General features: G+C 55.7%; 3 protein-coding genes across 11 annotated transcripts in view; 2 read left to right on the top strand and 1 right to left on the bottom strand.

The window, feature by feature from the left end:
* The window catches only part of ARNT (aryl hydrocarbon receptor nuclear translocator), a 20,409-nt gene extending 15,231 nt beyond the window's left edge, over window positions 1-5,178 (bottom strand). For 6 of the 8 annotated variants that reach the window (XM_027702813.1, XM_027702814.1, XM_027702812.1 and 3 more), the window contains exon 1: window positions 5,092-5,178. In XM_027702813.1, coding sequence (XP_027558614.1) covers window positions 5,092-5,116 — 25 coding nt within the window. In that variant the 5' untranslated portion in view covers window positions 5,117-5,178. The remainder of the gene's footprint in view (window positions 1-5,091) is intronic. The other 2 variants (XM_027702811.1, XM_027702810.1) reach the window with 2 other exon arrangements.
* Window positions 5,179-7,090: 1,912 nt separating this feature from the next.
* Window positions 7,091-7,332, top strand: LOC113977045 (cortexin domain-containing 1-like). Its single transcript, XM_027702833.1, has one exon. It carries the CDS (start codon window positions 7,159-7,161, stop codon window positions 7,330-7,332), a length of 174 nt encoding a protein of 57 aa, XP_027558634.1. The 5' UTR covers window positions 7,091-7,158.
* A 1,704-nt stretch (window positions 7,333-9,036) lies between these two features.
* The window catches only part of SETDB1 (SET domain bifurcated histone lysine methyltransferase 1), a 15,112-nt gene continuing 3,420 nt past the window's right edge, over window positions 9,037-20,728 (top strand). Inside the window, exons 1-15 of one of the 2 annotated variants that reach the window (XM_027702803.1) lie at window positions 9,037-9,371; window positions 9,621-9,787; window positions 10,129-10,166; window positions 10,291-10,390; window positions 10,735-10,902; window positions 11,187-11,388; window positions 12,148-12,221; window positions 12,497-12,687; window positions 13,047-13,224; window positions 13,684-13,810; window positions 15,982-16,140; window positions 17,289-17,882; window positions 18,270-18,386; window positions 18,702-18,871; window positions 19,954-20,558. In XM_027702803.1, the coding sequence (XP_027558604.1) occupies window positions 9,160-9,371; window positions 9,621-9,787; window positions 10,129-10,166; window positions 10,291-10,390; window positions 10,735-10,902; window positions 11,187-11,388; window positions 12,148-12,221; window positions 12,497-12,687; window positions 13,047-13,224; window positions 13,684-13,810; window positions 15,982-16,140; window positions 17,289-17,882; window positions 18,270-18,386; window positions 18,702-18,871; window positions 19,954-20,558 (3,102 nt within the window). In that variant the 5' untranslated portion in view covers window positions 9,037-9,159. Of the gene's footprint in view, window positions 9,372-9,620; window positions 9,788-10,128; window positions 10,167-10,290; window positions 10,391-10,734; window positions 10,903-11,186; window positions 11,389-12,147; window positions 12,222-12,496; window positions 12,688-13,046; window positions 13,225-13,683; window positions 13,811-14,162; window positions 15,004-15,981; window positions 16,141-17,288; window positions 17,883-18,269; window positions 18,387-18,701; window positions 18,872-19,953; window positions 20,559-20,728 lie in introns of those variants that run through there. The other variant, XM_027702804.1, reaches the window with a different exon arrangement.

The raw sequence follows: 20,728 nt of genomic DNA, 5'->3' as shown, positions 1-20,728 counted from the left end.
GCTGCTTCCCTGGGCTGGAGCTGCTTCCCTGGGCTGGAGCTGCTTCCCTGGGCTGGAGCTGCTTCCCTGGGCTGGAGCTGCTTCCCTGGGCTGGAACGCTGAGGCTGCCAAGCTAAAAGATGTGGAATCTTTTTTGGAGAGAGGAGGAGCCTGATGGGAGCCCTGTTCTCATCCACGAGCACGAAGGAGGGGAGGAGCTGAGCTGCGAGTTTCCCTCCCGACACCAACCTACAGAGGGTTTATTTTCCAATTCCAGACAAAGAATTACCCAAAACGCTCCTAAAGTGCCTCAAACCCGTCCTGGTTCAGCTGATCCCTTCTGGGCCACACCAGTACAGACCAGTGGGCACCAGTGGCACCATCACCCGCCTGCCTGTGCCCTTCCACAGCTGCTGGGAGCACCTGGATTGGTGGGAGGTGTCCCAGCCGTGGTCCAGGGGATCTCTAAGGTCCCTTCCACCCCAGACCAGCCTGAGGTTCCATGATTTCATTTTCCTCTCTTTCTCCCTAACCCTGATTGTTCAGGATCACAGATCCTGAACGGATCACGGGCTCTGGAGCCGTTTCTCAGCCTGGCTTATGCTGAAACCACATCACAAGAGCTGCAACCCACGTCCCCCTGCACTAAATCAGATTATTCTGCACCACAGAAGGAGTTTTTAAATCCACTATAAACCACTTTCCCCCGTTTCTGAAATAAGTCAGCTCTATGCTGGTTTTAATGGTCGTGAATCTGCTGCTGAACTGCCCCGAAACGGTCACTTCAGCCCAAAAATCTCCACCACAACCTTTCAAACGGAGCCTGAAGCAAAACCACTTGTGTTTTACCAACGAGAGGCCCCAAACCCACCCCGACACCCCCAAAAACCCCAGTGCTGGGCTCCCAAACCCACCCCGACACCCCCAAAAACCCCAGTGCTGGGCTCCCAAACCACAGCGAGCAGCACTCAGAGCAGCTCGGGCAGGAAACAGCCACAGCTGGGGGGACAAACTGAACAACTGAAGTCGGGTTTAAAGAACTCAGGAAAAGACTGGGGGTTTAAGCTGACTTTCCCAAGTTTTTCTCCAGCTCCCAAAGCCAGATTTGAGCCCGACACGGGTTTAATTTCGCTTCCAGAGCGGGATGATTTGCAGCTGGAAGTGCAGCAGTACAAGCGTGGCTGCAGCAAACACACTCCCAGATTTCTGCTGTTTCTTCCCAAATCAGCTGCATTTTCCCCCATTCCCATTCCCAAATCAGCTGCATTTTCCCCCATTCCCATTCCCAGCCCCTCCGCCAGCCCCGTTTGTTTCCCTCCAAGCAGCTGGTTTGATGAAGGAGTTTTTTCCTTGCCAATCCATAGGATTTCCCAGGGGTGGCTACGCTATGGGATAAGCATCCAGCTCAACACTTGGCAGCTGGAGGAGCCAACAACAACAATCCCAACGAACAGCAGGAGCCAGCACATCCCATCCAACACCAACTCTGGCAACAGGATCCGCTGGAATTCCTAAATACAACTGGAGAACAAAGAACCAGGGGTGAAAACCCTTCCCTGTCTCCTCTGTGCTCGATTTTGGGTTGCTTGGACACCCCTGTGCCCCATCCCGTATTCCCAAGTGAAGTGCCAAGGTGATATCCCAGGATTTTGTTTAACCAAACAGAGTTTCAAGTGGGAATAAAGCAGGTCAGGAGGGTTCTTTTCCTCAGCCCTGTGGGAACACAAATGGAGCTCCTGGAGCGGGGCGGAAAATCCCTTTATGGAGGGGAAGGAATTTCCGCCCTGGGCAGGGGAAGGAAGTGACATCGGGTTGTTCCTCTGATCCCAACTCCCAAGGAATTGCTGTTTGCTTTTAGAGCCTTTGGCACTTCCAAGGAGCCCAGTGCCTGGATCAGCATTCCAGAGGAACCCACTTCACCTCGGGCTTCAGCTTCCCACTGGGAGACATTCCCCTCTCAGGCACAAGTGGAAAACTGGGAAAGACCCTGAGATTTGGCAGCAGGAACTGACCCTGTTTTGCCATCAGTGTGGCTCCATCCCCCCAAAAACCTGGGAGAACACGGGCAGGGAGATGGCACGGGAAGAGCTCTGGCTTTTTCACCCTTTGGAATTCCCAGGATCTGCACAGAAACACCGAGATTCCTCCCAAAGCCTTGTTTTCTCCCCCAATTCCAACACCAGTTCTGTCCCAATGAGCTCAGTGGGAATTCCTGGAGCAGCTGGTGGAGTTTCTCACTCCTCACAACTCCCTGGAAGAGGGTGGAGCCAGGTGGGGGTCGGGATCTTCTCCCAGGGAACAACAGGATGAGAGGAAATGGGGCCTCAAGTTGTACCTGGGGAGGGTCAGGTTGGAAATCAGGGAAAATTCCTTCCTGGAAAGGGTGGTCAGGCACTGGAATGGAAAAGGTGGAGCCACCATTCCTGGAGGTGTCCAAAAGGACACATTCCTTGGGAACAATCAGCGCTGAGAGTCCCAGGAAGCCCCAGGTGGGTTTTTTTCCAACATCCTCGTGGGGTGTCTGTCCCAGCCCTTCCCAGAACCAAGCCCTGTTTCCCTTCCCCACGTGTTCAATCTAATTAAGGCCAGAAGGGAAACGTTTGTAAATCCCAAACCCCCTCGATGTCGCTCCAGGCTCCTGGCCCAGCTCTCCTGGGAAAGGCTCTGCTGCAACCACTGGAATCTCCACAGGGGAAAAAAACCCCTCCAAAATTAATTTACAGCAAATCCTTCCAGCTGGGATTTACCAGAGGGGCTGCAGCAGCTTGGAAATGCATTTTTATTGTACAAAACACACCAAAACTGGGGCCTTTTGCTGCAGAGGCCTGGGGGGAGGGACACACACAACAAGATTTGCTTTAAATTCAACCATTTGTGAGCTCCCCAAAGAGTCAGGAGCAGGTCTGGGAGCAGATAAAGCACATTAAAACTACTCTGCATTTCACTCACAACTACAAGGCTCTGATATTTCTGCTTTTATGGCTTTTTGCTTACAAAACATCTCAATTTCTGTGTCTGGGGTACATTAAATGGGTTTTTTTAAGGAAGTAGGAGGTTTTTTGGGTTGTTTGAGCTTCCCAGGCGAGGCCAGCTCAGCGCTTTCATCCCCAGGGGAACCTCCTCCGAGAAGAAATACAGAAATTAGGTAAAAAACCTGGGAAAGAATGTTTCTCCCATTGCTGAGTGGCTGAAATCGAGCTTTTGTAAAACCAAATGTTCCTGTATTCACCCAGCCAGCACTAAACATCTCCTAATAATGCAAATTAATATTAAAACCTGTAAAATAAAGCAAGTAAGGCAAGTAGTTGTATTTTTGATGCCTTCCCCTGTCAGTGGAGGCTCTTTGCTTTTCACTCCCAATCAGGAGATTTAAACACCAAAAAACTTGATCAAATTGACAAAACCAAAAGCTTTAAACCCCCCACTCTTTACAACTCCTTTAGTTCAAAAAGACCATTAAACTGCCTTTTCCAACAACTTTGAGCACATAAATAAGTCCCAAGTTATTTTTCCAATAACTTTTTGAGCACCCAAATAACTTCCAACTTCTTTTTGTGGTTCCTTTTCCCATCTTTCACCGCAGCCCAGCTGGGCTGGGGAGACATTCCGGGCATTTTGGGGCATTATCCAGCATTTACTGGAGCCCTGAAGTCTGGTTTTTAACATCATGGGAAAGAAAACCCAGATTATTTGTGAGAATTCTCCTTCAGAGTTTATTTTCCTAATAATCCCCATGTTTAGTGTGTAAAAGGGTTGAGCAAACTCTGGTCGCTCTGCCCATGGTTATAAATATTAAAGGCAGATGTTGAAAGTTCTTTCTGTTTTCCTTGAGAATTTGTTTAAAACTTTTTTATTACGCAAGAAATCACGAAACTCTGAAAGCACCACTTCCACAAATGCCTGGAAACACAGTTCAAAGCCACAAGCCTCTTCCTCCCTCCCTGGATTCTCAGAATCCTCACACACGAGTGACCCAACGTGTTTTCTCAACGTTTAAAGCCACAAAAACTCTTTATAATGTTAAAATAAAACCCCATAATCATTCAGCAGGGTCATGGAACACCCCTGGACAAACCTGAGCGTGTCCCATGAGCCACAAAGCACTAAGAGAGAAGATCAAAAACCCCAGAAAACACAAATAAACTCAAATTCTGATCTCGGCCACCACGTTGTAAATCCAGTACAAGAAACTGCACCATCCTGGACACAAACCTATTTCGGAACGATTTAGCCAAAAAGGTGATAAAATCACACATTCTGGGCTTTATTTGACAAAAATCAGACATCAGCAGCTTCCTGCACACTGGGAGTTATGGGGATGAACCCGAGAATTGATCCGGGGATCAGCCTCAAATCTGGGGATCCCAAATCCAGGGACCTCCAGCTCCAGGGCCCCCAAATCCAGGGAACTTCAGGGGCCCCAAATCCCTCAGCCCTCCAAAAGCTGCCTCAGGCCCCTCTCTGGGCCCCCCACGCCCCTCCCCAGGGTCCTCCAGCCCTCCAGCAACACCCGACGGTCCTTCTTAGGGTCCCCTCAGGACCCCCCCCCGTCCCCAGCCCCTCAGGATCCCCCTCACCCCCTCAGGGTTCCAGGGCCTTCTCAGACCCCCTGAGACCCCCACGCACCCCCTGAGAGCCACCTCTCACCCCTCAGACCCCCCGAGACCCCCACGCACCCCCTCAGTTGCCCCTCGCCCCTCAGAGCCCCCCCTCACCTCCCTCTCGCCCCTTACACCCCCTCAGACCCCCCACTCATCTCCTGAGACCCCCATGCACCCCCTCAGTTGCCCCTCACAGCCCCTTCTCACTCCTCAGACACCCCGAGACCCCCGCGCACCCCGTGAGACCCCCTGAGACCCCCACGCACTTCCTCAGATGCCCCTCAGAGCCCTCCTCACCTCCCTCTCACCCCTCAGACCCCCTGAGAGCCCCACGCAACCCTTGAGACCCCCTGAGACCCCCACGCAACCCCTCAGCTTCCCCTCGCCCCTCAGACCTCCATGGCCCCCCCTCAGCCCCCCAAGCACCCCATCAGCCCCCCCTCATCTCCCCCTCGCCCCTCAGGCCCCCCCGGCCGCTCATGGCCCCCGCGGTCTCCCCGGCCGTGCTCACCGGCGCCGGCGGCGGTGGCGGCCATGGCGGGGGTCGCGGACCGCCCCCTCCTCACTCCGCTCCGCCGAACCAAGATGGCGGCGCAGGAAAACCTCCGCCGGCCGCGCAGCCCCACCGCCCCGGGGGCGGGGCCGGCGCCGCGCTGCGCTCCTATTGGTCCATCCAGTGGGTGGGGGGCGGGGCGAAGGAGGGACGCGGCGCTGCTATTGGTCTGAAGGTCGGGCTGGGTACGGGGCGAACGCGACGGCGCGGGCAGCGGGGCGGGGCGAGCAAGACAAGATCCCGCCCCAAAGGGGCGTGGTTTAATGGGGGGCGGGTCCTTTGGGGCGCGGTCACTGTGAGGGGCGGGGTTGTTTCGGTGACGTCACGTGACGGGGACTGGGATTGGGATTGGGACTGGAATTAGAGTTGGGCCTGGGATTGGGATGGGGAATGGGGTTGGGACTGGCGTGAGAATTAGTGTTTAGACTGGGATTAGGGTGTGGTGGGAACTGGAGTTAGGGTTTGGTTTGGGATGGGGATTAAGGTTGGAATTGAGACTGGAGTTTGGGGTTTAGATTGGAATTAGGTTGGGGTGGGAATTGGGACTGGGAATGGGGTGGGGCAGGGAGTGAGGATTCAGACGACATGGAGTTTCGATTGGAACTGGGATTGGGAGTGGAGCAGGATTTTGGGTCAGGGACTGGAATTTGGGGGGCATCAACAGGACCCCAATACTCATCCTTTGCTGAAAAATCTCTGGAAAGACCCCTCACCCAACTCGGGAACACTCATGGGGCAACAAAGTGTCACCGTCTTCCCAAAGTGACCATTTTTCCTCTTGGGGGGGAAACCAGAGAAACTCAAGGGAAATTTTGGGTAATTTGGGTGTTTTGGGTCTTGTCACGAGACTGTTTTGCAAGAACCAAACAGGCAGCTCAGTTCAATGCATTTTCCAAGAGTTTTTCCCAGTTTATTCCAAAGTAAGACAAGAACCAGCTCAAAATCCTCTGCCAGCCTGGGAAGACCTGGTTCTTGCTGTATTTTGGGATAAATCCTCCTCAGCACTTCCCAAACCCCCCCATGCCCCAAGGAAGACCTGAAATGGACCCTGGAGCCTTGTCCCGATGGGAGAAGTGAGTGTGGGGTGGGAATTCAATCCTCTGGTCGTGTCTCCCGGGGACTGGGAGCGTCTGAAAGGTGATGCCGGCGCATTCCTGCAGAATTCATGAGGCTCTGGAGCCATCCCGGAGCCGGAGGGGCTGGGACAGGGACCCTGGGGAGGTAAGGACGGAGCTGTTCCGTGGGATGGGGGTCGGATCCAGGGGCTTCCCCCTCCCTGCGACCCCCTGGAAAGAGGTTGGGGCCAGGTGGGCTCAGGATCTGCTCCCAGGGAATAACAGGATGAGAGGAAAAGCTCTCTAGTTGCTCCAGGTGAGGTTTAGGTTGGATATTTGAGAAAATTCCTCCGTGGAAAGAGTGGGCTTTTCCAGCAGTTCTGGGCTGGATGATTAGAGAAGGTCTTTTCCCACTTTAGCAATTCCACAATTCCATAATTTAGGCCTGTGGATCTGTTTGCCATCCTTGGTGCACCCAGGGCTGCTCCTGGCACATGTTTTGGCTTCACAAACATGTTAATAAATTAAATGTATTTAATTTATCTGTATTTATTTAAGTAAACATATGTATTTAAATAAAAACAAATATTTATGATAAATATTTTAATTCTTGACTTATTGTAAAATTAAATTATAATACCAAATAATGCATTAGTAATAATATATGTAATATCTTAGAATATATGATTGCATTGTATTATATTATAAAGTATTAAAATATGTGTGATATACTAGAATACATTATATATAATAATATGTAGAATACACTGATTTATAATATAGTAATTATATAAATATTAAATAATACTGAATATTATAATATTAAATTATTATATCAACACCAGTTTTAATAAATATTTAAACAGACATCCATATTTATTTATCCAGATTCCTGGGACACACCTGAGGGTTCCTGGGACACACCTGGGGGTCCCTTCCAGCCAGGACACCCCCACCTGAGGATCCCTGCATGGAGAGCCCCCCGGTGCCACCCGCCCTGGACGTGGACAAGGGCATAGCCACGGTCTTCGTGGTGCTCCTGGGGCTCTTCCTCCTCGCCATGACCGTGCGCTGTGCCCGGCTCGTGGTGGATCCCTACAGTGCCATCCCCACCTCCACTTGGGAGGAGGAGCCCATCAACTGACCCCCTCCCAGGACCCCCAAACCCATCCCCAGCCCCACTTGGGAGGAGGAGCCCATCAACTGATCCCCTCTAGGGCCCCCAACCCCATCCCCACCTCCACCTGGAAGGGGGAGCCCATCAACTGACCCCCCCAAACCCCCTGGGACTCCCAAACCCATCTCCACCTCTACCTGAGAGGAGAAGCCCATCAAATGACCCCCCCCAACCCCCTGGGACCCTCAAACCCATCCCCACCTCCACCCGGAAGGGGGAACCTATCAACTGACCCCCCCTCCAGGACCCTCAAACCCATCCCCATCCCCACTTGGAAGAGGGAGCCCATCAACTGACCCCCCAAACCCCCTGGCACCCCCAAACCCCACAGCACCCCCTCCCCACATGGTGCTCCAACAACCCTCAGCCCCACAGGACCCCTTGGCATCCCAAGGTCACCCAGGACCCTCAGAGCTCCCCAGGAACCCCCAGACCCCTCCACTTCAGAGCCACCAGTGCCCCCATCACCCCCCCATCTTGCTGGGCCCCCCCCTCCCCTCTGGGCCCCCCAGGGCCCCCCATCGTGCTGCAAATCCCAGAGAGGTGGCGGTTCACAGAACGTTCTGGAACAGCCGGTGGGACGCTGACAGTTCAGTAACGAGCCGGGGCTGCCCAGCCCAGCTCAGGGGCTCTGGGGTGGCCTCAAGTACCAGGCTAAGGAGCCCCAACCCAGTTTGGGGGCTCTTTGGCCGCCCAAAGTAACAAGTTGGGCTTTGGGGCCGCCTAGAGTAGCAAGTCAAGGGGGCCCAACGCAGTTTAGGGGCTCCGGGGCCGCCTAAAGTAACAAGTCGGGATCTCCGTGGGCGCCTGAAGTCCCACCCTGTGAGGGGATCTGTAAGTCTTGGCCAATAAATAGGGGCACTCCCCTCCGCCACGCGGTCTGGCCGCGATAAGGCCCCGGTGTTTCGGGCTTCACCCCCGGTTTATTCCCACTTTATTCCCGGTTTATTCCCACCTTATTCCCGGTTTATCCCAGGTTTATCCCGGCCGCCCTCGCCAGGCGGCAGCACCGCGGGCCGCGGGCGGCGGAGGTGACGACAGGCGGGTTCCGTCCGGAGCCCCCTCGGCCCGCCCCGGCTGCCCGGGACCGGCGGTGAGTGAGGGGAGAACAGGGGGAACGGGGGGCTCTGAGGGGAAACGGGGCTCTGGGGGGACGGCGGGGAAAGGAGGGGACCGGCGGCGACTGGCGGGGGGCGGAAGGCTCGGGGGGAATGGAGAGTTCTGAGGGGACCGGAGGGGATCGGGAGAGTCTGAGGGGACCGGGGGGCTCTGAGGGGACCGGAGGGGATCGGAAGACTCTGAGGGGACCGGAAGACTCTGAGGGGACCGGGGGGCTCTGAGGGGACGGGGCGGCACCGGGGGACTCTGAGGGGACCGGGGGGAATGCGGCAACTTTGAGGGAACCACGAGGGATCGGGAGATTCTGAGGAGCCCGGGGGACTCTCAGGGAACCGGGGAGGGGTTGGGAGACTCTGAAGGGACGGGGGGGTTCTGAGGGGGTCGGGGGGGTGGATCGTGGGGCTGGGAGGGATCGGAGGGCTCTGAGGGGACCGGGAGGCTCATGAGGGGATCGAGGGGACTGTGGGGACCGAGGGGGGGATCGGGGACTCATGAGAGGAGCGGGGGGGGGCTCTGAGGGGATGGGGGGGGAGGTGGGGTGGGGAAGGACTGTGAGGGGACAGGGGCAGCGGTTGAGGGACGTTGGGATGGGGGGGCTGTGCCTGCCCTCCCTCTCCCTCACCTGCCTCCCCTCCCCTGATCTCCCTCACCTGTTCCGCTCTGAGGGCAGCAGAGATGGATACCCAGAACATCGAAGAGCTGCAGCAGGAGGTGGTGGAGGAGCTGGGAATCTCCCTGGAGGAGCTGCAGGAGATCATCGACAAGGAGGTGGAGAACTCCGAGTGGGTGAGGCAGCGAAAGCAGCAGCTGGAGGAGCTGGAGAAGTGTGTGAGGCACAAGGAGGAGGAGGCGGCTCACGTTGACCAGCTCATTGACAATGCCACGAGGTGGGTGGACCTGGAATGGGCCGGAATTCCGAGGAGGGGGCTGTGGGGGGTGTTCTCATTCCCTTTAAAGCAGATTGAGGTCTCTTAGTTTGCATGTGGTTAATGAGGAACAGTGGCAGCTCCTCAAGGCTTTAAATCCTTAGTGTGGATGCTTCCCTCAAGTGTAATTGGCAGCTGCCCAGCTGCCCGTTCCTGGTCATCCCTGTGGTATTCCAGGATGTACAGCCGGATTCCCTCCCTCTCTTCCAGAGCCATCGACAAGTGTGAGACGTTGGCCAAGGAGTTGTACTCCATGATGGGCCTCCAGTACCGGGAGAGCAGCTCCGAGGACGAGGCCCCGGTGGCCACGGAAGTGATCGAGATCCCGGACGAGGAGGACGACGACGTCATGAGCGTGGACTCGGGCTGGAAGCACAGTTCAGTAAATCCCAGTGTGCCCAGGACAGGAGGGGAAATGGGATAAGGGGCTGCTCTTTGCTCATGAGGAGCATCTGCCATGTCCTGTTAACGTTCCATGATTCCTGTAATCCGAAATTGGGATTTCACCCTTTCCCAACGTCCCTGACTGTTGTCCCCGTCAAACACTGCCTCACATTAAAAAAGATGAATGAGGAAAAGCCGTGTTTGAGTGGATTTCCTGACAGGGATTTGAGGTGGATTCTCTTGCCTGTCCCCTCTTTTTCCTGTGGTTTAATTAGGATGGATTTTTTTTTCCCCCCACAAATGTTTTAAACTACTTTTTCTTCTTCACTCACAGGCACCAGCAGCTCCAGAATCTCCAAGGATCAGAGTCTGGTGAGTGACAAGGTCCTGACTACAGATGATTCTTCAAGTGGGGATTTTCCCGGGACACAGTGTTTGTGTTTGGTGCAAAAAAAAAGAGTTTGTCCATAATTCCCTTGTCTTTTTTCCCTTCCAGCTGCAGGAAGCAATGGCTGCCATGAGGAGATCTGCCCGGGATGTTGCAAAATTCATGGATGCTGTGAACAAGAAAACAAGCTCCCAGGAAGCACAAAAAGGTGTGGGACCTTTTAGGGGCCAACAGACCCCCTGGTGTGCCCTGGCCCTGGGCCTTTGCTTCCCAAAAAAGGCAAACAACGATCCACTTTCCTTGCTGGAGAGCTCTGTTAGGATTTATTGACTCTGGATTCCTGTTTTCCTTTAATTTAGGGTATATTGGTTCCAAACTCCTGTTTTTCTTTAAGTCCTTTCCATGCAGTAAAACAGAGGCACTTGGGCTGCCTGAGGGGAAGGAAAGCAGGAATTTCTGCTGCTGCAGCTCGGAGGGATGTGATTCCAGCTGTAATTCCAGCAGAAAAGGGGAGCTCTGGGTGATTTATAACTGATTGTTGTTCCTTGGCAGAGGCACAGCCCCCCCCGGCATGTCCTGGCACTGCCCAACCCGTTGTCCCTGCAGCCCCTGGGGATGATCTCAACACTGACGGGGATCTCAAAGTGGGAATGAGGATTTTGGGCAAGAAGAGAACCAAAACGTGGCACAAAGGGACCTTGATTGCCATCAAACCAGTTGGTACATGCTGTGCATGGGGCTTTCCCTGGGATTTGGGGGGGAGACGTGGATTAAAAGGTCTCAGAGCACCTGGTGTCAAACCTGGAAGGGACAGTGGGAACAACGCAGCTCCACTGTTTCATCCTCCAAATTAATTCTGAACAGATTTTAAATAAACTCTGAGTTAATTGTGAATAAACAGGCTCAGAACGACCCAGGGCGTTGCATTTCTGGGATGAAACCGTTCGGCTTCTGTTTAGTTTCCCTTTCCTTTATTTTCTGTTTATTTTAAAACCTCTTCCCAGGTGCTGGCAAGAAATACAAAGTGAAATTTGATAACAAAGGGAAGAGTTTGCTCTCGGGCAACCACATAGCCTACGACTACCACCCATGTCCTGAGAGGCACCACGTGGGCAGCAGGGTGGTGGCCAGGTACAAGGATGGCAACCAGATGTGGCTCTATGCTGGCATCGTGGCTGAGACCCCCAACGTCAAGAATAAAGACAGGTATTCCTTATTTTCCTTATTTCCCAGGGTCATGAACCCCCAGCTCTGGTTTGTTTTTTTTTTTGTTTGAGGCAAAAAAAGCTTCGGGTGCTGAATTCTGCCCTCCCCAGGAACGAGTTCTGAGTCTTTCTTTAATCTTATCTCTGAAACCTCAGGGTGGAGCTTCCAGTCTCTCGCTCGTGGCCCTGAGTCAGGAATTAGATCTGCTAATTTATTCAAATTATCACCCAGATGTGGAGTCTGGGCTGCCTGAGGTGTGAAACAGTGGGAGGAAATGGGAGCCCTGGAAGGGTTTAGTGCCAGCAGTGCTGTCAAAGCACTTTGGGAGGAGAAGGAGCAGGTTTGGAGCAGCTTTTATGGGAATAAGGGGCAGGGCTGCTCCGCTCTATTAAAATCACGGCTTGTGGTTTCCCTGAAGAGGCTGATGAAGGGTTTAATGACTCTGGATCTGCACTGAACTGTGCTGAGTTGCACCTGATCCACGTTTAATAACGGGAAATGAGCTGCATTTATTACTCACGTTGCAGATTTGCTCCTGGTTGTGGTGCTGATGCCTCGTCCTGCCCCTTTTGTACAACTCCAGCGCCCGGAGCTGCCACTCCGAGACACGTGGCACTAAGTGGGTGCCTTACCCAGAGTTCAGGGCTCCCACAGGCTTGGGATGTGTCCAGGAGGAACAGGAGAGGTTCTCCACTTCCCTTCTGTGGCGTGGAGCTGTTTTCTGTTCAGCTCCCTTCCTAATTCCCGCCTGTTTTCCAGGTTCCTGATCTTCTTCGACGACGGTTACGCGTCGTACGTGAAGGAGTGGGAGCTGTACCCCGTCTGTCGGCCATGTGAGTGATCCCATCCCACCTGGGGAGGTTTGGCCTCAAAAACCAGGGGACAGAGGGTGTGTCCCCTCCGGTGCTGTGCCTGGAGATGTCTGAAATCCTGGGTTATTGCCAGGGTGGGTTCAGGATGTGCCCCACCACCAAAATTCCAGCCCCTCGGGATCACCCCTTGATTGACCCTATGTAAAAATCCACCAGGGATCTCCTAAAAGAAAAGAATTAAAGGTTCTCTCTGTTTCATCCTCTTCCCTTTTTCTCATCCCTCTCTTTCCACACAGTGGAAAAAAGCTGGGAAGACATTGAGGATGTTTCCTGTCGGGATTTCATCGAGGAATACATCACTGCCTACCCCAACCGGCCCATGGTGCTGCTGAAGAACGGGCAGCTCATCAAAACCGAGTGGGAAGGGACCTGGTGGAAATCCAGGGTGGAAGAAGTGGATGGAAGTCTGGTCAAAATCCTTTTCCTGGTAGGAATTTCCCTTCTCCTGTTAGGAAAATTGGATTAAATTTGAGTCTGGGGGAGTGGCTCAGCTGCATTTTTGTTACTAATCACGGAATCATTAAGGTTGGAAGAACCTCTGAGATTTTGGAGTGCAAGGCCCCCACTGAATCGTGTCCCCAAGTGCCACATCCACAGGGGTTTTGGACAATTCCAGGGATGGGAGACTCCACTCTGGGCAACCTGTGCCAGGGCCTGAACACCCTTTCCCTGGAGAAACTTTCCCTAATCCCCAATCAGGGATTCCAACCTAAAAAAACCCCACGATTGTGCTGTTTGTCAAGGCTCACTGTTGTCTCCCTGTGCTCTCTTGTGTTTTCCCCCCAGGAACCTCTTCCCATGGGAAGTGGGAGCGTGTCCTACTCCTTCCTGCAGGAGGATAAACGGTGTGAGTGGATTTACCGTGGCTCCACACGCCTCGAGCCCATGTTCAGCATGAAAACCTCCACAGCTTCCACCCAGGAAAAGAAGCAAAGTGGGCAAACCAGGACTCGTCCCAATGTTGGTCAGTGGCACCTTCTGCTTTCCTTCATATCCCGGGGTTTTACTTGGGGGGTGGGTTGGGTGTGGTGGGTTTTTAGCAGAACTCTGGAGATTTCAGCTTTTTGGGATTTTTGCCCCCCTGGCTTGTGAGATTTCAGGTTTCCAGTGGAATTTTGTAGCAGAACTCCTGGAGATTGTGGGTTTCCAGTGCTTTGTCCTCCTGGCATAGGTGTCATATTTCCAGTGGAATTTTTCTCCTGGAATTACACCACAAAACCAAACTGCATTTGGGGGAAGTGACCAGAAGTTTGGGGGGGAGTTGCTGTGCCCCAGAGCTTGGCCTTGCCCCAGTTAATCCCAAATCCCTCGGTTTTCATTCCTTGCAGGCACCAAGTCGGTATTTTGGGGCTGGTACAGCCAACCTGGGATAATGCTGGAGATTTTTCCTGTTGACTCTTTGGTTTTTCACCTTCCCCCCCAGGTGCTGTGAGGAGCAAAGGCCCCGTGGTCCAGTACACCCAGGATTTAGCAGGAGCTGGTCCCCAGTACAAGCCCCCAGAGCAGCCCCCGGCTGCTTCCTCTGCGTCCCCTCAGCCTGCAGAGATGGAGTAAGTACTGGAGCCACTTCCAACACTTCCACCTCTTTTCCTTTCCCTCTCCAGCACTTCCACCTCCTTTGCTTTCCCTCTCCAGCACTCAGCTCGCTCAGGCATCACCTCCTCTCTGCAGAGGAATCCTCAGGTGCAGGTTCCCTCCGTGGCTAGGCTTGGTTTATGTCGTGATTTTGGGGGAACACTCTTGGCTAAAGCTGCAGGATGAACAGTTGGGGGTGGGAACCAACACCCCCCCTGAGCCAAAAATTCCTCCTCAGGGCTAAAGCTTTGCACTTGTCTTTCCAAAGGGGACCTTTTGCTCCTTGTGTTCCCCAAACCTGAATTGCTCCCTCGTGTCACGATCCAGGCGCTGGCCCCCGGCTGCCTCGTGTCCCTGCACCTGGACTGACCTCGCTGGCTTCCGAGGGAATTCGGGATCAGTGGTGGGTCCCGGTGGGCACGGAGCAAACCACGGCCAAGCCGCTGCCAGGGGCACAAGGGGGACGTCCCCGGAGCCGCAGGCCGGAGGAGGCCTGGATGGAGGAGGAGGAGCTCGGCTCGGTGATGAAGGGAGCGTGTTGGAGGACATCAGGGAGCCCGGGAATGTGCTCTGGGACTCTTTAGGGGAGGGAGCTGCTCTCCCGAGTCGGTTCTGTCCCCGCTGTGGATTCCCCATCCGGATTTGCGGCCGCCTGGCCCCGTGCCAGCACGTCTTCTGCTGTGACTGTGCCCTGCTGGTGGGGCACCAGGGGGGCGGGAGGTGTCCCAGCTGTGAGGAGCCTGTGCAGGAAGTCAATCTTTACTCCCCCGAGGCTCTCCAGGTGTAGCAGCAGCTCAGACCCCGGCTGGGGGGGTGTCTCGTGGGGGTTCCTCTCCAAGCAGTGCAATATGACCCAATTTACCCCTGGAACCGCTCCCCCTGTGCCGCTCTGACCGGGATTTGGGGATTGAAGCCACAAGAATGTTGTTCCTCACCTTTTCCATAACCCAGAAGAGAGGCTGGATGCTGGAGGAGGTCCCAATTCCCCCCCCGTGTGCAGGGAAGGGCCGGGCTGTGCCTGACACTGGGACACTCCGGGCTGGGAGGGCGTCGGGACCGCGGGCACTGTCACGACATGAACACCACCAAGTTGGACCCGCAGCCCCGTCGTGGCCGAATCCTTCCCCACTTACTCCTTGCAGTGGTTACAAGGAGTTCTTTCCCTCTCCCCACATTTGGCTTTAGGATCTGGTTTCCATTCACTGCCCTCAAACCCAAAGTGCTCCGGCCCAGCTGGTGTGAGCAGTGCCCCCGGGGCCGTGTCTGTGTCCCTGCTGTGCCCAGGGATCCTTGGATTTTAGATCATTAAAACCAAGAACGGTCTCTCCACTCTGGTGTTTTGTTTCCTCTGAGGAAGGCCTGGGTCTCTTCCCCCTCTGGTCTCACTTTCAGGTCCTTCTTGGCACTGTCAAACCAGTTCTGACTGTTCTCAGCCGATTTTTCCTCTTGCTCTTTGAGATGTGTTTGAGCACTTTGCTTTCAGGCAGCTCTTAGCAGAAACCCTCACCTCTTCCTGCTTTCCGTGTCTCCTCCCTTTTTCCCTGATAACTTCAGTGTTCTTCCATTTCAGTGGCTGGTTTGGGGTGGTTTTCTGTTTAATTGGTGTAAAGGGGTTGAAAACCTTCTGGAATGGATTGAAAACCTGCTGGAATTGATTGAAAAACCACGAAATAGGTTGAAAACCTGTTTTTTGGGAGCCCCTTGTAGCTCTTTTATCAGGAGTGTTACTACATTCCCTTGCACAACCGTGGATTGTTCCTCAGTCTTGCCAAAAGAGTCCTCTGGATTAGTTCCTCCCACTCCTGACTAGTTGAGCCTCTGGAAACTCTGGTTTCTGCTATTCCAAGGATTTCTTCATGGCCTGGTTTGTCGAGCTGCCTGGGATGAAGACCTTGGGCATGGTTGTTACCCTTGCCTTACTTACCAGTCACAAGTTACTGTTAACTGTTGCTGAGTCCTGGAATTTGGGATGGTTGTGGGATTGCTGTGGCAGAAATAGTCAGAGATGGGCTGATTTTCACACTTACTAGGAAAAAAAACCTGCTGGGATTCTCCTGGATTTCTCAATTCCGTGGGGGGAGCGTTGCTGTGATTCCCACCGGTCGTTTTTCCACCTTCCAAATCTCCTCCTCCTTGCCTCCTGCAGATGCTCCGATGGCCAGTCGGCCCAGTCCAGGAAGCAGGTGGCCAAGAAAAGCACTTCCTTCCGTCCTGGCTCCGTGGGCTCCGGGCACTCGTCCCCTTCCTCCCCCGTCCTCGGCGACGCTCCGGCTCCGGGAAGGGCCAGCGCGGCCCCGCAGCACCGGTGAGCAGAGCTGGGGGGTGGGGGGGGGACAAATCCATGAGTGCTCCTGGGTTTGGGATGTTGGGACACGTTCGGGGAGTTGTGTCTGCTGGTGGGTGTCTGCTGGGGCTCGGCAGGTGGAATCATGGAGTCATGGAATCATGAGGGTTGGAAAAGCCCCTCGAGTCCAGCACTGCCAAGGCCACCCCTGACCCATGTCCCCAAGTGCCACGTCCACACCTGCAAGGATGAGGACTCCACCACTGCCCTGGGCAGCCTGACCACCCTTTCCATGAAGAAACTTTCCTGAATATCCAGCTTAAACCTCCTGTGGTTTCCTGTGGAAACTTGAGGCTGTTTCCTTTTGTCCTGTCCCTTGTTCCCTGGGAGCAGAGACCAACCCTTACCTGGCTCCTCTTTCCTGTCAGGGAGTTGCAGAGAGTGAAAAGGTCCCCCCGAGCCTCCCTTTCTGCAGGCTGAGCCCCCCCAGCTCCCTCAGGAGCTCTCCAGACCCTTCCCCATCTCCGTTCCTATCTCTGGACATGCCCCAGCCCCTCAATGTCCGTCTTGTTGCGAGGGCCCCAAAACCACCCCTGGTGGTGCCCCAGCAGTGCCAGCACAGGGTCGGGCAGCGCCCTGGTCATACTGTGGCTGGTCCAGGCCGGGTGCTGATGTCCAGCTGGGCACACTGTGCTCGTGTTCCCCACCCTGCTCTCTGTCCCTTTCAGGCACACGGTGCTTGTGTCCCTCACCCTGCTCTCCCCTAACCCCTCTCCCCATCCCTTTTGGGTGCACTGTGCTCATGTCCCCCACCCTTCTCCCCATCCTTTATGGGCACACTGTGCTCGTGTCCCCCACCCTGCTCTCCCCTAACCCCTCTCCCCATCCCTTCTGGGCACTCTGTGCTCCTGTCCCCCACCCTGTTCTCCCCTAACCCTTCTCCCCATCCCTTCTGTGTCCCTCACCCTGCTCTACCCTAACCCTGCTCCCCATCCCTTCTGGGCACACTGTGCTCGTGTCCCCCACCCTGCTCTCCCCTAACCCTCTCCCCATCCCTTCTGGGTGCACTGTGCTCACGTCCCCCACCCTTCTCCCCATCCCTTCTGGGCACACTGTGCTCGTGTCCCCTGCTCTCCCCTAACCCCTCTCCCCATCCCTCCCCCTTGCAGCGTCCCCGCCGGCGCCGGCCCCGCGCAGCCCTTCCACGGGATGCTGGACCGCGTCCCCAGCGAGCCGTCGTACCGGGCCCCTCTGGAGAAGCTCTTCTACCTGCCCCACGTGTGCAGCTACGCCTGCCTGTCCCGCGTGCGGCCCATCCGCGCCGACCAGTACCGCAGCCGCAACCCGCTGCTCATCCCGCTGCTCTACGACTTCCGCCGCATGACGGCGCGGCGCCGCGTCAACCGCAAGATGGGCTTCCATGTGCTCTACAAGACGCCCTGCGGGCTGTGCCTGCGCTCCATGCAGGAGATCGAGCGCTACCTCTTCGAGACGGACTGCGACTTCCTGTTCCTGGAGATGTTCTGCCTCGACCCCTACGTGCTGGTGGACCGCAAGTTCCAGCCCTACAAGCCCTACTACTACATCGCCGACATCACCAAGGGCAGGGAGGACGTGCCGCTGTCCTGCGTCAACGAGATCGACAACACGCCGCCCCCGCAGGTGGCCTACAGCAAGGAGAGAATCCCCGGCAAGGGGGTCTTCATCAACACCAGCTGGGAGTTCCTCGTGGGCTGCGACTGCAGGGATGGCTGCAGGGACAAGTAGGTGACTCCTCGGGGCTGAGGGGATGAGCTGGGACTCTGTGACCTGCCCGGGAGCACCCCGAGGTGGATCTGCTCTGGGAGTTAAATCCGTGCAGCTCGGGTTTCGTGGAATCATGGAATGTTTTGGGTTGGGAGGGACATTAAAGATCATCCAGTCCCACCTCGTGCCACGGGCAGGGACACCTTCCTCTATCGCGGGTTGCTCCAAGCCCTATCCAACCTGGCCTTGACCACTTCCCAGGATGAGGAATCCACAGCTTGTCTTGGTTTGATTCCAGGTCAAGCCCCGCGTGCTCATCTCTGCCTAAGGATGGGATTTCTTTCCCTGTCTCCAGAAGTGATGTGGAAGCTGTGACTTGTGGTTTCTCCCGTGTCTCCCTGCAGGTCCAAGTGTGCCTGTCAGCAGCTGACGATCCAGGCCAGCGGCTGCACCCCTGGGGGGCAGATCAACCCCAACTCGGGCTACCAGTACAAGCGGCTGGAGGAATGTCTGCCCACGGGGTGAGCAGAGCCGGGGCCTCCCGCCCGCCCAAGTGCCAACCCCAGGTGCCATCAGAGAGGGAATTTATCCCAGAGATCAGCACAGATGTGACAGCCTGCCTCTGGTCTTGGTTCTTGTGCTGGTCATGGAATGGTTTGGGTTGAAAGGGACCTTAAAGATCATTGAGACCATGAGCAAAGACACCTTCCACTAGACCAGGTTGCTCCAAGCCTGGTGCTCTGGGCTCTCTGTGTGTGACCCCAGCACTGCCAACCTCATCAGTCTTTGGGATGTTCCTTTACCCTGGAATTTGTCACCCTTCTCCTTTCTTCCAGCGTTTACGAGTGCAACAAGAGGTGCAAGTGCAACGTGAACATGTGCACCAACCGCCTGGTCCAGCACGGCCTCCAGGTCCGGCTGCAGCTCTTCAAGACCCAGAACAAAGGTTGGGGCATCCGCTGCCTCGATGACATCGCCAAGGGCTCCTTCGTCTGCATCTATGCAGGTGGGAACTCACCTGGCACGTGGGAGCCTCTTCCCTTGGAAAAGGGTGTGGTCAGAGATGGGAACGGAGCTGGGAAAGGGGCTGGAGCAGCAGGAGAAGGGGCTGGAGAACTCCTGAGGGAGCTGGGGGGGCTCAACCTGCAGAAAAGGAGGCTCAGGGGGGACCTTCTGGCTCTCTGCAACTCCCTGACAGGAGGGGGGAGCCAGGGAGGGGTCAGGATCTTCTCCCAGGAAACAAGGGACAGGACGAGAGGAAACGGCCTCAAGCTGTGCCAGGGGAGGGTCAGGTTGGATATTCAGGAAAGTTTCTTCATGGAAAGGGTGGTCAGGCCCTGGCCCAGGCTGCCCAGGGAGGTGGTGGAGTCCCTGTCCCTGGAAGTGATCAGAGCCATGTGGATGTGGCACGTGGGGACGTGGTTCACTGGTGGCCTTGGCAGTGCTGGGGGAATGGTTGGCTCGATCTTAGAGGCTTTTCCAACCTGCACAATTCCCTGATTCCAAAGCTCAGCAGAAGGGCTGTGAAGCTCTTGCTGTGCCTGTTTCAGGGGCAGGAAGGTGAAGGCTGAGCAGGTGAACTTGCCCAGCGCTGGCACAGGACACTGCAGAGCCCTCGGGGTGGCAGTGCTGGTGTCACAAGACACGCTGGGCCCCTGAGCTGTCCCTGGGGTGACCCAGCCCCAGCCCAGCCCTGCTTCCTCCTCCCAGCAGAGCCCCTGAAATGCAGAAGTTGCGCAGGGTTGGTGTTGGCTCTGAAATGAAGCCACCCACGGGCACGGCCGGAGCTGCTGCTGCCCTGATTCTGTGGCTGTGGAGTTCCCTCTCTGCTCCACCAGCCCTTCCGAGGCTCCACTGGAGCTGCTCTGGAGAGATTTTTGGGGTGAAAACCTTGATTTTAGGTCAACCACATGCCTCAGGCTTTTGTCCCGTCGGGTATCAGGGATACATTGTCCTTTCCCAGCTCAGCTTTGGAGTGAGGTGGCGTCATTCCTGTTTTCTCCTCGGCGAGCTTTGGAGAGGATTAAGATGAACTCCCAGGGAATGCCATCCCGGGAAAACTCACCCTGACTTTCCTGTCGCCCTTAGGGAAGATCCTCACGGACGACTTCGCCGACAAAGAGGGGCTGGAGATGGGCGATGAGTACTTTGCCAACCTGGACCACATCGAGAGCGTGGAGAACTTCAAGGAGGGCTACGAGAGCGACGCCAAGTGCTCCTCGGACAACAGCGGCGTGGACCTGAAGGACGACGACGACGACGAGAACACGGGCACGGAGGAGCCCGAGGAGTCCAACGAGGACAGCTCCGACGACAACTTCGGCAAGGACGAGAACTTCCACGCGAGCTCGGTGCTGCGCAGCTACGCCACGCGCCGGCAGACGCGCGGCCAGAGGGACGGCGGCCTCTCGGAAACCGCCTCCAAGGACTCGGGGCTCACCCGCCCCCTGGGCCACGACGAGGCCCTGGCGGCCCCCTGCAAGCTGCCCGTGTCGGAGGAGAGCTCCAAGAACAAGGTGGCCTCGTGGCTGAGCTCCAACAGCATGGCCGAGGGCTTCCAGGACGGCGACAGCAGCTCCTCCTTCCGCCTGGGCGAGGCGGCAGAAACCAAGCCCGTCAAAGTGGAAAACCCCGGGGAGAGGGAGAAGGGATGTGTTCCCACCCCAGGAGAGATGAAGGCAGCCAAGAAGGAGGTGAGGGAGGGATGTGGGAGTGAGAGAGTCAAAGGGCACTGAGGAATGATGGAAGGGAGAAATGTGGGAATGGGAGATCCTGCTTGGATGAGGAGACACAGAGTGGGGGAATGGGAGATCCTACCTGGGAGACCTGGATGAGGAGACACAGAGGTGTGGGAATGGGAGAT

This window comes from Neopelma chrysocephalum, unplaced genomic scaffold (genome assembly GCF_003984885.1).
Source record: "Neopelma chrysocephalum unplaced genomic scaffold, ASM398488v2 Primary Assembly neopelma1_197, whole genome shotgun sequence".
NCBI lineage: Eukaryota > Metazoa > Chordata > Aves > Passeriformes > Pipridae > Neopelma > Neopelma chrysocephalum.
The sequence above is the reverse complement of the archived record's forward strand: the minus strand, read 5'-3'. Positions and strand labels throughout refer to the sequence as shown.